Here is a 12,326-nt window from a genome sequence, read left to right on the forward strand (position 1 = left end):
GGGCAGGCGGCCCCGGGCGGCGCCGCCAGCATGGCGCGATCGCGACTGTCGCGACAGGCGCTGCCGGTGCCGCGGCCCCGCCGGGTCCCGCCGCGCTCCGCGGGCGCCGCCGCCGCACCGCCGATAATATATGCAGCGGCCGCAGCCAATCAGCGGCGCCGCCGGCCTCCCCGCGCCTCCCCATTGGCGGGCGGGGCGGAGCGGGGCGTGGCCCGGCGGGCGCGCGCGGGGGTCCCGGAGATGCCGCGTCCCCGCTCCCGCCCCAGGGTCCCCAAGGGGGGTCCCTGAGTCAGGGATTGGTTTGGGGGGAAAGGACCTTGAAGGGCACCCAGTCCACTCCCTGCCATGGCAGGGACACCCTCCGCTGGACCAGGTTGGACGGGGCTTGGACACTTCCAGGGATGGGGCGGCCACAGCTTCTCTGGAAATGTCACGCGCTGGTGATCAGCGGGAGGATGGCATTGGTGACACCAGGTTTACTGCACTTGGCTGGTTTGGGTTATTTTAATATATGTTTTATTTATCCACCTCTATTCCTCATGCCTCCCACCAAATCCCTTCCTTACTCTTCTTCCAGGGGCACCACTCCCGGACATGCACCCCATTTCCTAAAGGAGTGGCCAAAAAGACCTTTTTGGAGGCACCTTCTGAATAATGCAATTGCACCTTCTTTTGGTGGGGGGTTTTTTTGGTTTTTTTTTTGGTTTTTTTTTTGTTTGTTTGTTTGGGTTTTTTTGTTTTGTTTTGGGTTTTTTTTTTTTTTTTTTTTTTTTTGAAAATACCTCCTTTTAATGTGTCCCTTGGTGAAAAAAAGAAGAGCAGCTAAAGGCAGAGGACATGCAAAGGGATTACCTTGTGCTCCGCAAAAGCAGGGCCATGTCTGTTGCTCATTTTTCCTTATTTTTCTCTCTGATTTTCGTGGTTTCCCCTGATTTTCTCAGTGGTTTTTTTCCCCTTGATTTTTCCTGATTTTTACTCGTTTTTCCTGGCAGCTGCAGGCGGTTGGTGCCAAAGGGGTACAGTGCTGCTGAAACGCATCCCACTACATCCTCACTGTTTTTTTTGGCTCTGATTGTTGAATACGGGTAATTTCTGGTGAGCACAGTTTTTCCTTCCCAAAATATCACGGAAGTTATAAATACGGGGGTGTCACAAATCAGTCTGGGGAAAAGCACCCACTGTGGCTCCTCTGCTTGGGGTGTGTGGGGCACAGTGCTGTCCCCCCTGTATGCTGACCCTGGGGCATGTTAAGCTTCACAGCTGGCAGGAATGAGGGAGGAGGAATTTGGGAAAACTCCTGCAAGGGGAGGAGGAAAAGCTCTGCAAAAGAATAATACAAAAAATTGCAAGGGTTTTTAAAGGAACGTGTTGTGTGTGGTTCCACACAAGGAGACAGGGTGGAGCTGGGTGAGGTGTGAGCTCTGCTTCCAGGTCAGAAATGACTCCATACCCAGCTCCACAGGTGTCTGCCATCAGGAGACTCCCGGGGGGAGGGGGAAACCACACCAGCATGGCTGTATATTCCTGCTGGGATGGGGCCTTTCCCCCCCACTGGAAGAGGAGAACATTTTCCTTCAGAACATTTTGGCTGCAGGGAGGACCACAGGTGTTTGCAGGAAGGTGTGGCTGTCAGACAAGCTGTCGCTGCTGCTCATTTAAAGAGTGATGCTTAAAAAGCATCCAGTATAAAAAGAGCCAGATCTGGCAGGTTTGGGGTTGGCCCTAATGCTCCATATATGTATGTATATGCTTGGGGGATTTGGAGGTCCATGACTTCTCCTGAGCTTTGGGGTCCATGACTTCTCCTGGGATTTCGGAGGTCTGCTATTTTGGAGGTCCATGATTTCTTCAGGGGCTTTGGGGTCCATGACTCCTCCTGGCATTTTGGAAGTCTGTGACTTCTGGGATTTTGGAGGTCAGTGACTTTTCCTGGGACTTTGGAGGTCCATGACTTCTCCTGAAATTTTGGAGGTTTGGCATTTTGGAGGTCAGTGACTTCTTCTGGGACTTTGGGATATATGGCTTCTGGGATTTTGGAGGTTTGGGATTTTGGAGGTCTGTGACTTCTGGGACTTTGGGTTCCATGACTTCTCCTGGGATTTTGGAGGTCTGGGATTTCTCCTAGGATTTTGAAGGTCTGTGATTTTGGAGGTCTGCAATTTATCCTGGGGACGGGGGGGTGGTACCTGCGCGCTCTTCCCAGCGCAGAAGCGGGCAGAGGGAGCCGGGCCGGGCAGTCCCGCATCCCGCCCGCCACCTCATCGCTGAAAACCGCAGCTCTCCCGGCTTTTTTCCAGGGATGGGGGGAAGGGCGAAGCGGAGGAGGGGGGAGGCGGGGGGCCGGGAAAGCCGATCCGTGCCGAGCCGCGCCGCACGGGGAGGCGCCGGGCCGCGGTGCCCGCCCCTCGCCGCCGCCTCCCGCCCGGCGCCGGGAGCGCGGCGCGGGGCTCCAAGATGGCTTTGGCCGGGCTGTGCTCGCTGCTGGCCGGCTGCTGCCTGGCCGCGGGCAGCGGCCCCGCCGAGGCGGCGGCGGAGGCGGCGGCCAAGGAGCTGGAGTGCAAGCTGAAGAGCATCACGGTGTCGGCGCTGCCCTTCCTGCGGGAGAACGACCTCAGCATCATGCACGGCCCCTCGGCCGCCGAGCCCAAGCTGCTCTTCTCGGTCCGCAACGACTTCCCCGGCGAGATGGTGGTGGTGGATGACCTGGAGAACACGGAGCTGCCCTACTTCGTGCTGGGTGAGCCTGCGGGAGCGCGGCGGGGCCCCCCCGAGCATCCCCGGCGGCGGGGCTCCTCCCTGCCGCACCGGCGGGCGCCCTGCGGCTGCTCGGCCCCGGGGCCGCTACATCCCGCTGCAGCATCTCTGCCCCGGTGTCATTTCATCCCACCGCAGCATCCTGGCCGCGGGGCCGGTTCGCCCCGCTGCAGCATCGGGGCTGGAGATGCGGCAGGCCTGGGGCTCCTGGTGCATTCCCACGTTGTCATCCGCGGGGCTCATCCCCAGCTCGATCCGTGGCCACCGGCGGCTTGTGCTGGCAGGAGGCCCACAGTCTGCTCCCAGCGTGCCCAGCTGGAGGTGAGGGTTTCTGCTTTGTCTGCCCCTGAGCAGAGTCACCTTTCCTGCAGCCTGATGGAAAAATGCTCCAGTGCCCAGCGTATCCCAATCTGCCTGTGTGTGTGCTGCCTCCAGTGCTCCTGCCCCCAGGTGTTGGGCTTTGGCCTGCTCACATGGTCTGGGTGGTTCCCACCTGCTCTTCACCCACTGCCTGAGGCTCATCTGCCCTTATCTCATAGACCCTTATCTCTTCAGTTTTCTTCCACTAAAAAAAGCCAACAATTCGCTCCTTTGTTTGTTTATGCTGGGATCAGAGTGAGGCCTCCACCCCTTGTACTCAGGGACCCGCTTTCCTCCTCACCACCTGGAACAAGTCACTGAGATGTTTAATTTTGGGTGACACTGGTGCAGAATACCAGTTCCCTGCCCACACATGACCTCCTGCCCTGGGCAAATGCCACCAATGCTTTTGTAGCAGGCCTACAGTTGGCTGTGCCACCTCCTGCAAGCCTTTTACATCTGTTGCTCCTCTAGCAGCACCTTGGGTGTCCCATTAAGTTTTTAAAATGCCACCCTTGCTTGGATGTTGGCCCAAAAATGAGGCACTTGTGTGTTGCTTGATGTGATGCTCCTCCTGATGCTCCTCTGTACCACCCTTGTGTGTAGCAGTGACCACAGACAGGAGTCCCCGGCAATTCCTCGCCTCCATGGCCTCTGGACCTCTCCATGTGCTAAAAAAACCCCAGTCCTGGATGCTGGGTAGGCTTGGGGCAGCTCTGGCTGCTGTGTGAGCATCCCTTTTCTCTTGGGAGAATGGCAGAGGCAGGCGTGGGGCTGCTGATGCGGTGGGGGAGGTGTGTGGGGACACCCAGGGGTGTCTTGCTGGAGGCCAGGGGCGGTGTGGGGAGGGGGCAGCGGGCTGTGGTGCCCCCCTGCCCCCCTGGTCCAGCCCTGTGCTGCGGGATGCTGCGGCGGAGGCCGGAGAGCGTTGCTGTGGCAACAAGGCAGCAGCGCTGCGGATGCAGGGGGACGGATGCAGGGGGATGCCGGCATGGCTGCCAGCCCTGCGCCACCTCCATGCCCCAAAGGCCACCCAGGCTCGTCCTCTGGCCCCCTCAGACCCAATCCTGAGGAGCTGGACCCCGATGGGGTCTGGGGTGCTGCCAGTGGGGAGCATCCTGGTGGGAATCAGGAGGGGGTCCCTGGGCATGACCCTGGCTGGTGCTGTGGGGATTTCCCCAGGGATTTTGTAAATCGCTGGGCTGTGCAGTGAAGGACCCGCCTACCCTGACAGCCCCCTGCTGCACCCATGGCTTGTACTGATGGTGCTTGGCAGGGTTTTGCTTTTGCCTCCTTCTGCTTTCAAAGCCAGACAATGCAAGGATGGCTGGCCCCTTGCCAGTGCACCCTGATGTCCTGGTGGTGGCAGGGCTCCCTGGGGCTTTTCCCCCTGGGACATTGGTTCCCCAAGAACCTGGGGATGCATGGGGCTGTGCCAGCCCCCAGCAGACAGGGATTTGGGCTGTGGAGACACAGAGGGGATCCCAGTACAAGTCTCCCTGCCTGGAATGCTGGGGCTGAGAGCTGAGCTGGCAGGGTACCCAGCACCTTGCAGGCCCCCTGTTTGCCAGGGTTTTGGCTTGGTGACTTCTGGGAAATGCCATGTTGCATCTCCCTCTCTCCTGTGAAGGAAAGGCTTGCTTTGAAGCTGGTGTGTCCTCTTTGTCATGTGTGGGTGTTATTGTTGTTGTGCTGCTTTGCCATGTGTGGGTGTTGTTTTTATTATTGTTAGAATCATTATTATTATTATCATTGTTACTACTACTGTTAGCCTGGACACTGGCATGGCAGAAGCTCTGAAATGCACAGAGGTCTTGCAAGACCCAGGCTTGGTGACTCAGAGGCTGCAACCTCTGGAGCTGGAGAACCCCCAGGCCAAAAATCCCAAGAGCATCACTGCTGTCATTGTGCACTTGATGGGGACATGGTCAGATCAGTGCATGGAACTGGTGTGGGTGGATGGTTGTGTTTCCACAAGCCCTCGTGCACAGCCTGGGGATGTGTTTAAACATCCTTCCAGGAATGTGGCTTCACACAGTGCTGCTTGCACCATTCCTGGCAAACACCAGACCCATTTGTGCCTGCCTTGTTGAGCTTGAATACGTCAGAGAGGTGGATAAACCCACTCTGAGTCTGGTCTGGTTCTGTGCCTGAACTGGGGGAAGCTGGCTGGGCAGCTCCTCCTCCTCTGGTGTCTTTCAGATCCAGGGCTTAGGCACAGGGAATGGGTTCCCAAGGGTTTCCAGTTGGCAGAGTCTTGGACCAGACCCAGGTGCTGCCCTCAGGTCAGGGAGGGCCTGGGTTTGGGCTGGGAGCACCAGGAAGTGCTGCACAGAGGCTCGTGGCAGTGGCACCTTGGCTCTGCCACATGGGCTCAGTCAACTCCCTCGGGGATCTCCCCATGCCACCATTTCCCCACAGAGAGGGTGGGAGCACATGGGGAGGTGCTTGCAGCAGGCCAGGACCATGGCAGGGAAAAAGGTGAGGGGAGCAGCTGGAAAAGGGTCTGGACTGGGGAGCCCTAGGCTGTCATCCCGCTCTGGTGCCGTCTGTCCTCCTCAAATACTCCCTAAATAACTGAAGGGCTTTCAAGCTTGGCCTGTGTTCACGGACACTGTTGGGAGAGGTTCCCCTGCCTTGGTGGCACCTCCCTGCCACAGCAGCCAAACCAGGCATCCCACTGACGGGCACAAGGGTCAAGGTTTTCCCCCCAGCTAGAGCTGTGCTGGGGTGTTTGTTTGGAGAACGGGGTCTTTGGAGAGCCAGGTATGGTGCGTGTTAAAAATGAAGTGCCAGGGGCGGTAGTGGTGGGGGTGTTGAATTGGGCATCCCAAACCCAGCTGTTACTCCTGACCCCGATTACTCCTGATGAGACGCTCTGATAACATTAATTAATGATGAGCTTTAACTTTATAGTTATCTTAACACTAGAGAGGGTGAGATGTTGCTTGCTGCCTGCTTCCCATGTGCCTGATTTAGACCTCATCCTCCCTGTGGTGGCCATCCTAGCACCATCCTGGTGCCAGAGCTGGGTGTGTTGGTGCTCAGCTCTCCTAAACATGGGGACCCTGCATCTGCTCCTGTGTTCTTCCAAAGGCAGAGGGACAGTCTGTGAGACCATTGCCTCTGGTTTAGGAGGAGGGGAGACACTTGGGCAAGGCTTTCTGCTGCTTTGTAGCTCTCTTTGCTAATGAACAGAGGGAGTTTTAATTGCACTGGCTGCCTTCCTGTGCATGTGCTGCCTCACTTAGGAGCAACTCCCACCCATAAACCTACTTTTATGTACCTGTCTTCAGAGGGACTCTGACAGCATTTCCCTGTTTTGCTGTGGGTTTTTTTTCCCACCTCCCGAATTTTCAGGAAGCACCAATTTTCAGGTGGGAGCCAGGATAGGGCCACTTGCTGGTGCACACCGGGCTGCCTGCACTTAAAATCACCTGGTTTCATCCGTCTTTAAACCAAGGAAACCTTAATTTGGAATGGTTGCCTTTCATCTCATTTTGTGTTTGTTGCACTAGCTGTATTTTTTCCTGAAGGGAGGAAGCATTTCTCTGGTCGGTGGCCATTAAGAAATGCTAATTTGCAGCTCAATATTCCCTGTCCGCTCACCTTCACACCCCCTTCTTCCTCACTGCTTGGCTCGGCAGCATCCAGCCACATTTGATATGTCATTAACTGGATTCACACTCCTGCAGGCTGCTAATTTTTTTGGGCCCCATCCTTCTCAGCTTATAAAGCAGCGAGAGGGGTATTTATGAGCACCCTGGCTTCCCTCGGGCTCAGTGGAGATTTGCGATGCAATTAAAAACCGCACCGAAGACGGTGCCTTTGACTCCTCGGTAGCACAATGAATGGTTGAAAAGTGAGGTCTTGAAATACCTTTTCGAGTGTAAAATTGACTTGAGGAATGGGAAAGCGCAGCTGAAGTGTTGAACTCGTGCTTTCTGGGCGCCGGATATTTCAAGATCTTGAAACGCTGAGTGTTTTTTGCATCCTGTTTTTTTTTTTTCCCCTTTGAGTGTGGAAGAGCTGAAGGAGATTTTTCTGCCTCTCCAGTTTCCAGCTCAGCTGCTGTGCCCTGAAATAGGGCAGTGCAGCCCCTCGCCCCCGACTTCCCGCTCCCCATCGCCCTCCCGGGAGCCTCGGCAGCAGAGGATGGGAGACGGTTCTTAACTTCAGTGACTTTAATAGATTATCATAAACTCCAGCATTAATACAAGCTGTCATGATTTCAAATTATCTTACTTTTAAATTAAATAGATTCCTTTTTAAATACAAAATCAATTCTAATTTTTTAGAGGGGTGAGATTTTTCAAAGGCACCGATGAGCTGGGCATATTTAACTGCTCTCGAATATCTCCCCGAAATATCTAATCAATTTTTTTTTTTTTGTTATTAAATCCTAGCTAAGCTTTTTGGCTGTGACTTCCCTGGGTTAATAGCAGGATAGCACAGGGGGCTGTGGGGATGTGAGACAGATCACAGTGGGGATGTTGGCTGCTGCTAATCGGGACGACAGGCCACCACAGAGCCTGCCCGCCCCGGCTCTCCTTCCAGGCTGCACGGGGAGGCGGCCAGATGTGACACCCGTCGGCTCTCATCCTCATCCCACACATCTCCCCGCTGCTGCAGACTGCAGGACGTGGTGTCCTCCCCGCTCTGTCCTCGACCCCCAGCTCCTAAAAGGCCCTGGAAGAGGGAGGCAGGAGCTGAGGGGCTGCAGGGTTGCATTATCCCTTTTTTTTTTTTTCCCAATTCCACATCAAGTGAGAAGAACATCCCACTGAGTTTTGTTCCTCTCACCTGGATCTGGATGCTGGTTGTGATCCCAAAGCTGTTGGCACGCAGGGTGGCCCTTTGGTCCCAGCTCTCTGCATTGGGAAAATGGTTTTTGGGGTGTTTGCCAGTCCCCAGCTCGACTCAATTCCTAGGGGAGACAGGGGCACCCTGGCATCACCACCAGCACTCCCCTTCCCCATCACAGGGACCAGGACATACAGCAGGGCTGATCCCACCATGGGACCCACAGCATTGCTCCAGTGCGAACCTTGCACCTGGAAATAGGTGTAATGGTGAAATAATGAAGCAAATATTAAGAAATTCTTAAGTACCTAGAGAATAACCAAGTTAAATTATACCAGGGGAGCTCAATTGCCTTGCTTAGATTGATTGAATTACTAAATGAGCCTGACTAATGGAATGGAGTGGATATATCGGACTTTTACTCAAGATCCTGAAATAATTTCTCTAATAAGATTGTGAGCCATTAATTGAACTTGGCTTTGATCCTGGACCCTGTCGCATGCTCTGAAACCCGCCGGTGTGATCTATGTGCCTGGCCAGGGGGGAGGCTGCTGTCATCTTCCTGCCGGGTGGCTTGGAGGGCAGCCAGGGAATTTGCCTCGAGGGAGGGGTCCCAACCCACCCCACCAGCAGCTGCAGTGGGGAAGGGACTCCAAAATGCCCTGTCCCAGCAGCCTTCCTGCCCCTTGGCAAAATCTACCTTGGCAGTGGGATGTGCTGAATTCCCTCCTGCTTGGGGTTTATATCTACTGAAAATCCAGGAATGCTGTGTTCTTCCTACATCCCCCTGGGGTGGTTGCTGATGGTGGTGGGGCGTCACTGGAGCACCCAGAGTGCTGCTGGGTGTCCAGTCTGCTGTGGGAGATGTTTGTCACCAGGGCTTGGGGGCTTGCAGAGCAAAGCAGAGAGGGATCTCTCGAGGGGATGCATCCTGCCCTGGACCTGCCCTGGAGCACCTGATGAGACAGGACAGGCTCATCCAGTAGCAATACCTAATAACTTACTAATAATTGGGTGCAAATTGCTGGTGGGACCCTGTTCCAGCCCTTCCTCTTGGCTGTGCAATGTAAACCTGACCTGTCCACATCCCTTTTCCAGCTGAAGGATGGGGCCAGAGGGGTGAGCCACTGGAGCACCGTGGGCACCCTCGTGCTTGATCACACACCCTCCTCCAGGCAATGCAGCCCAGCACCAACCTCAGCTACAAGCAGGGGCAGCCCTTAAAACCCCATCGAGGGGTGGAAAATGCTGCAGGAAAGCTGGCAGCATCCCAAGGAGGAGTAAGGAGTCCCCCATGGCGAACCAGGGGTGACCGAGTCTCAGGAGGGAGGCACATGGTGCTCGTCCCCATCCTTATGGACACCTTGTCCCCATGCTGTGCCCCACTGCTCTCTTGCTGGGCACAGAGGTTGCAGTGGCATGGTGGATGCACAGGGCCTCTTGTATATTTTTTTTCCTTAGCCAAGGGGGAAAAAAAAGTAAGAAATAAGGATTTCGTCTCTGGGAACCCGTTGCCACAGCAACCGCGCATCCAGCTGGCTCCAGCGGCAGCGGGGCTGGGAGGGGATCTCACTGACCCAGAAAACAGCGGGGGGAGTGGGATGTGGGGCTGCTTGGCCTTTCGTGGGGGTGACAGGGTCTGGGAGGGCAGGCAGGGAGCTCAGCCAAGGGGGCTGTGGGAGTCCTGGTCCCAGGTTTCAGCTGCCTTTAATCACTCCCAGCCTGAGTTTCTCAGCCCACCTCTGGGCAGGGATGCTCAGGCTTGGTCCTGTTCCTACCCTGAGACCCATCCCAGTTTTGGGGGCTGGGCTGCCCCTGTGGGTGCTCCTCAAAGACCCCTAAAGCTTTGTGGCAGGTTTTACCCTCCCTGGAATTGGCTGTGGTTCTGGTGCTGGAGGGGACCCTCAAGCAGCCACACTCTTCTCTGACGCCACTGTCTCACCCCTGCTCTTCTCTCCACATACATTTGCTCCTGGGCTGCATCCCTTTTCCTACACTTTATTTATTTATTTATTTTTATTTTACTCTATTGTGGTTTATCCTGGTTTATTTTATATTCCATTTTATTTTTTTTCATGGTTGCTTAGCCAGCTAAACGGGGCTCTGAAATCATCTCTCTTGGATCCTTGCTGCAGAGCAGTCCTTCAAATGAAGGAATTTTTGCCTGGTGGGATTAAGGCAGCGCCTGGATGATGTCGGCTCTGTCATTTAAGGCTGGTTGTCCTTTTCCTTCCAAATTGCTGGGCTCTGGCTTCTCTGCAGCAGTGGCCAGTGGCTCACCCCAAGCAGCAGCTGGGGGATTTGTGTAGATCAGGGAAGATTTTTGATTGCCAGGTTCTGGCTGTCCCACTGTGGCTTAAAGCTGAGAAATCACCCCGAGGGGAGCAGTGCCCTGCTCCCATGGGCTGTGTTGGTATTTCTCATCCCATTTTCCTACCCTGCAGCTGGGGGGTGCTTGGGATGGATGCTCCTCTGGAGCTGGGCTCTTTGGAGCCTGCTTTAGGATGTGGTTAAGCTGATCCCATGCTTTGCTTTGCTCTGGGATCTTGTTTACTGCTGAGACAGGAGTCTTAAGTCTGTCCCCTCTGTGTCTGCAGAGCCTGAGATCCGCTGGGGAACAGGCATTTTTTCACCATTCTTAATCAAAAGGAAGTAAAGGATCCTTGAGCTGGTGGTGGCACAGGGGTCACAGAAGTGTGGGGTCTGCAGCCCTGATGCAAGAGGTGACACGGTCCCTTTTCTGGCCAACTCTGAGGCATTTCAGTAATTGGGATGACAAATGAGCTCAGCAGAGCAGCAGCTCTGGGGGATGCAGAGGGCTGGCTTTGCTCCCACAGGGAGCTGATCCAGCTGAAAACTAACCTGGTGGAGGAAAGGAACTTGAGAATCACAGAACTGTAGAATGGTTTGGGTTGGAAGGGAACCTAAGGATCATCTTGTTCCACCCCCTGCCTTGGGCAGGGACACCTCTCACTATCCCAGGTTGCTCCAAGCTCCATCCTGGCCTTGGACATTTCCAGGGATGGGACAGCCACAGCTTCTCTGGGCAACCTGTGCCAGGGCCTCCCCCAGCCTCACAGGGAAGAATTTCTTTCCAAGGGTTGGAAGAAGGGTAGGAGAAGGTGGCAGAAGATGTCCAGGAGACTGTGCCTGTGATCTTGCTTGGCCACTTCTGCTTGGCCTGGCATGGGCTGTGTTGCCTTGGGAGTGCTTCCCAAATTGGGTCAGTGGTCCAAGCGAAACCACAGCCTGGCTTCCAGAGTCCTTTGGGATGGAGATCTGCCTGCTGGGCAGGGTAAACCAGGTACCAAGGCAGGACCTTGACCTTGGTTTTTGGGAGTGGCACCTCCCTTTCCTCTCTCCTGAACCCTTGCCCTCCTCCTCTGCCAAAAAAACCCAGCTGCGATGTCACCGTCACAACACAGCGGCTGCCTGGGAAGGCAGATATTACCAACCCCGAAATATCCCCGGGACAGGCTCTTGTGTGATGGGAGACAGTTACCATGGAAACCTCCTTCAAATAAAAAAAAAAAAAGAGAGAAAAAAACCCACAAAATTTAAAGCAGCCCTTGTAGCTCAGAGGAACTGTAGACCTTATTATGGGTTTTGGCAACCCCCCTTTTTTCTTTTATTTGTTCCAGCTAAAAGCTCCGGGAGACAAGGCAATTAATTTGGCATCCCAAGGGGAGTGAGAGAGGGAGGGCACGGTGCTGGGAACCAGTTCCCCAGGCTGGCGGGCTCCTGGTGCTTCCCAGTGCTGCTGCCCCACAGCCATCAAATGCCCTCTTGTGACAGGGTTGCCCCAACACAGAGGAAGAAGCAGGGTGGTTTTTTAAAAGAGGTGGGCTTAAGGCTTAAAAAAACACGTTCTAGCTCCGTAGGTGGAGGGTTTGGGGAGGGATTGGTGTGAGTGAAGGGTTCAGGGCACTGCAGGAGGGGTGAGGATGTGGGAAAACACCACAGCTGCTGCGTGGGGACGGGTGGCTCAGCATGAGTCGGGGGTGGGGGTGTCCTTACGTGGGTGGCAGTAGAAGGTAGTGCCCCTTCTCCTGCAAGAAAGAGCAGGGGAGCTCCTGCATGGATCAGTCAAGCTGGCCAGCTTTGGTGGGGAAGGGGATATGCTTGGGAAAGAAGACATCCCACTCCTAAAATTTTCTTGCCAGAGTCTACTTCGCAGCAGGGGCTGCAGGATCTTTAAATTGCTGCTGTGCTCTCAGCCTGTTTGCTCCCCTAATGATGTCCCCAGTGTCCACAGCCTCTGGGAAATCTCCTGGAAACGTCAGGTTTGGACTGGAGAGCCTTTTATGCCTCCCACTGCCCTGGGCTGGCCCCGAGCTCCCCTGAGCGCTGCTTTCCCAGTGGTGGTTGTGCTGGTGCAGAGCTGTTTTCCCAACCTTTCCTGCATTGCT

The 12,326-nt window shown here is 55.1% G+C and overlaps 1 protein-coding gene across 4 annotated transcripts in view; it reads left to right on the forward strand.

Annotated features, from left to right (window-relative positions):
- The first annotated feature begins 2,422 nt into the window (after window positions 1-2,422).
- The window catches only part of ASTN1 (astrotactin 1), a 58,479-nt gene continuing 48,575 nt past the window's right edge, over window positions 2,423-12,326 (forward strand). For all 4 annotated transcript variants that reach the window (XM_050307147.1, XM_050307144.1, XM_050307145.1 and 1 more), the window contains exon 1: window positions 2,423-2,737. In XM_050307147.1, the coding sequence (XP_050163104.1) occupies window positions 2,455-2,737 (283 nt within the window). In that variant the 5' untranslated portion in view covers window positions 2,423-2,454. The remainder of the gene's footprint in view (window positions 2,738-12,326) is intronic.

The sequence above is a fragment of the Myiozetetes cayanensis genome, unplaced genomic scaffold (assembly GCF_022539395.1).
Source record: "Myiozetetes cayanensis isolate MyiCay16 unplaced genomic scaffold, myiCay2020 scf12, whole genome shotgun sequence".
Taxonomy (NCBI): Eukaryota; Metazoa; Chordata; class Aves; order Passeriformes; family Tyrannidae; genus Myiozetetes; species Myiozetetes cayanensis.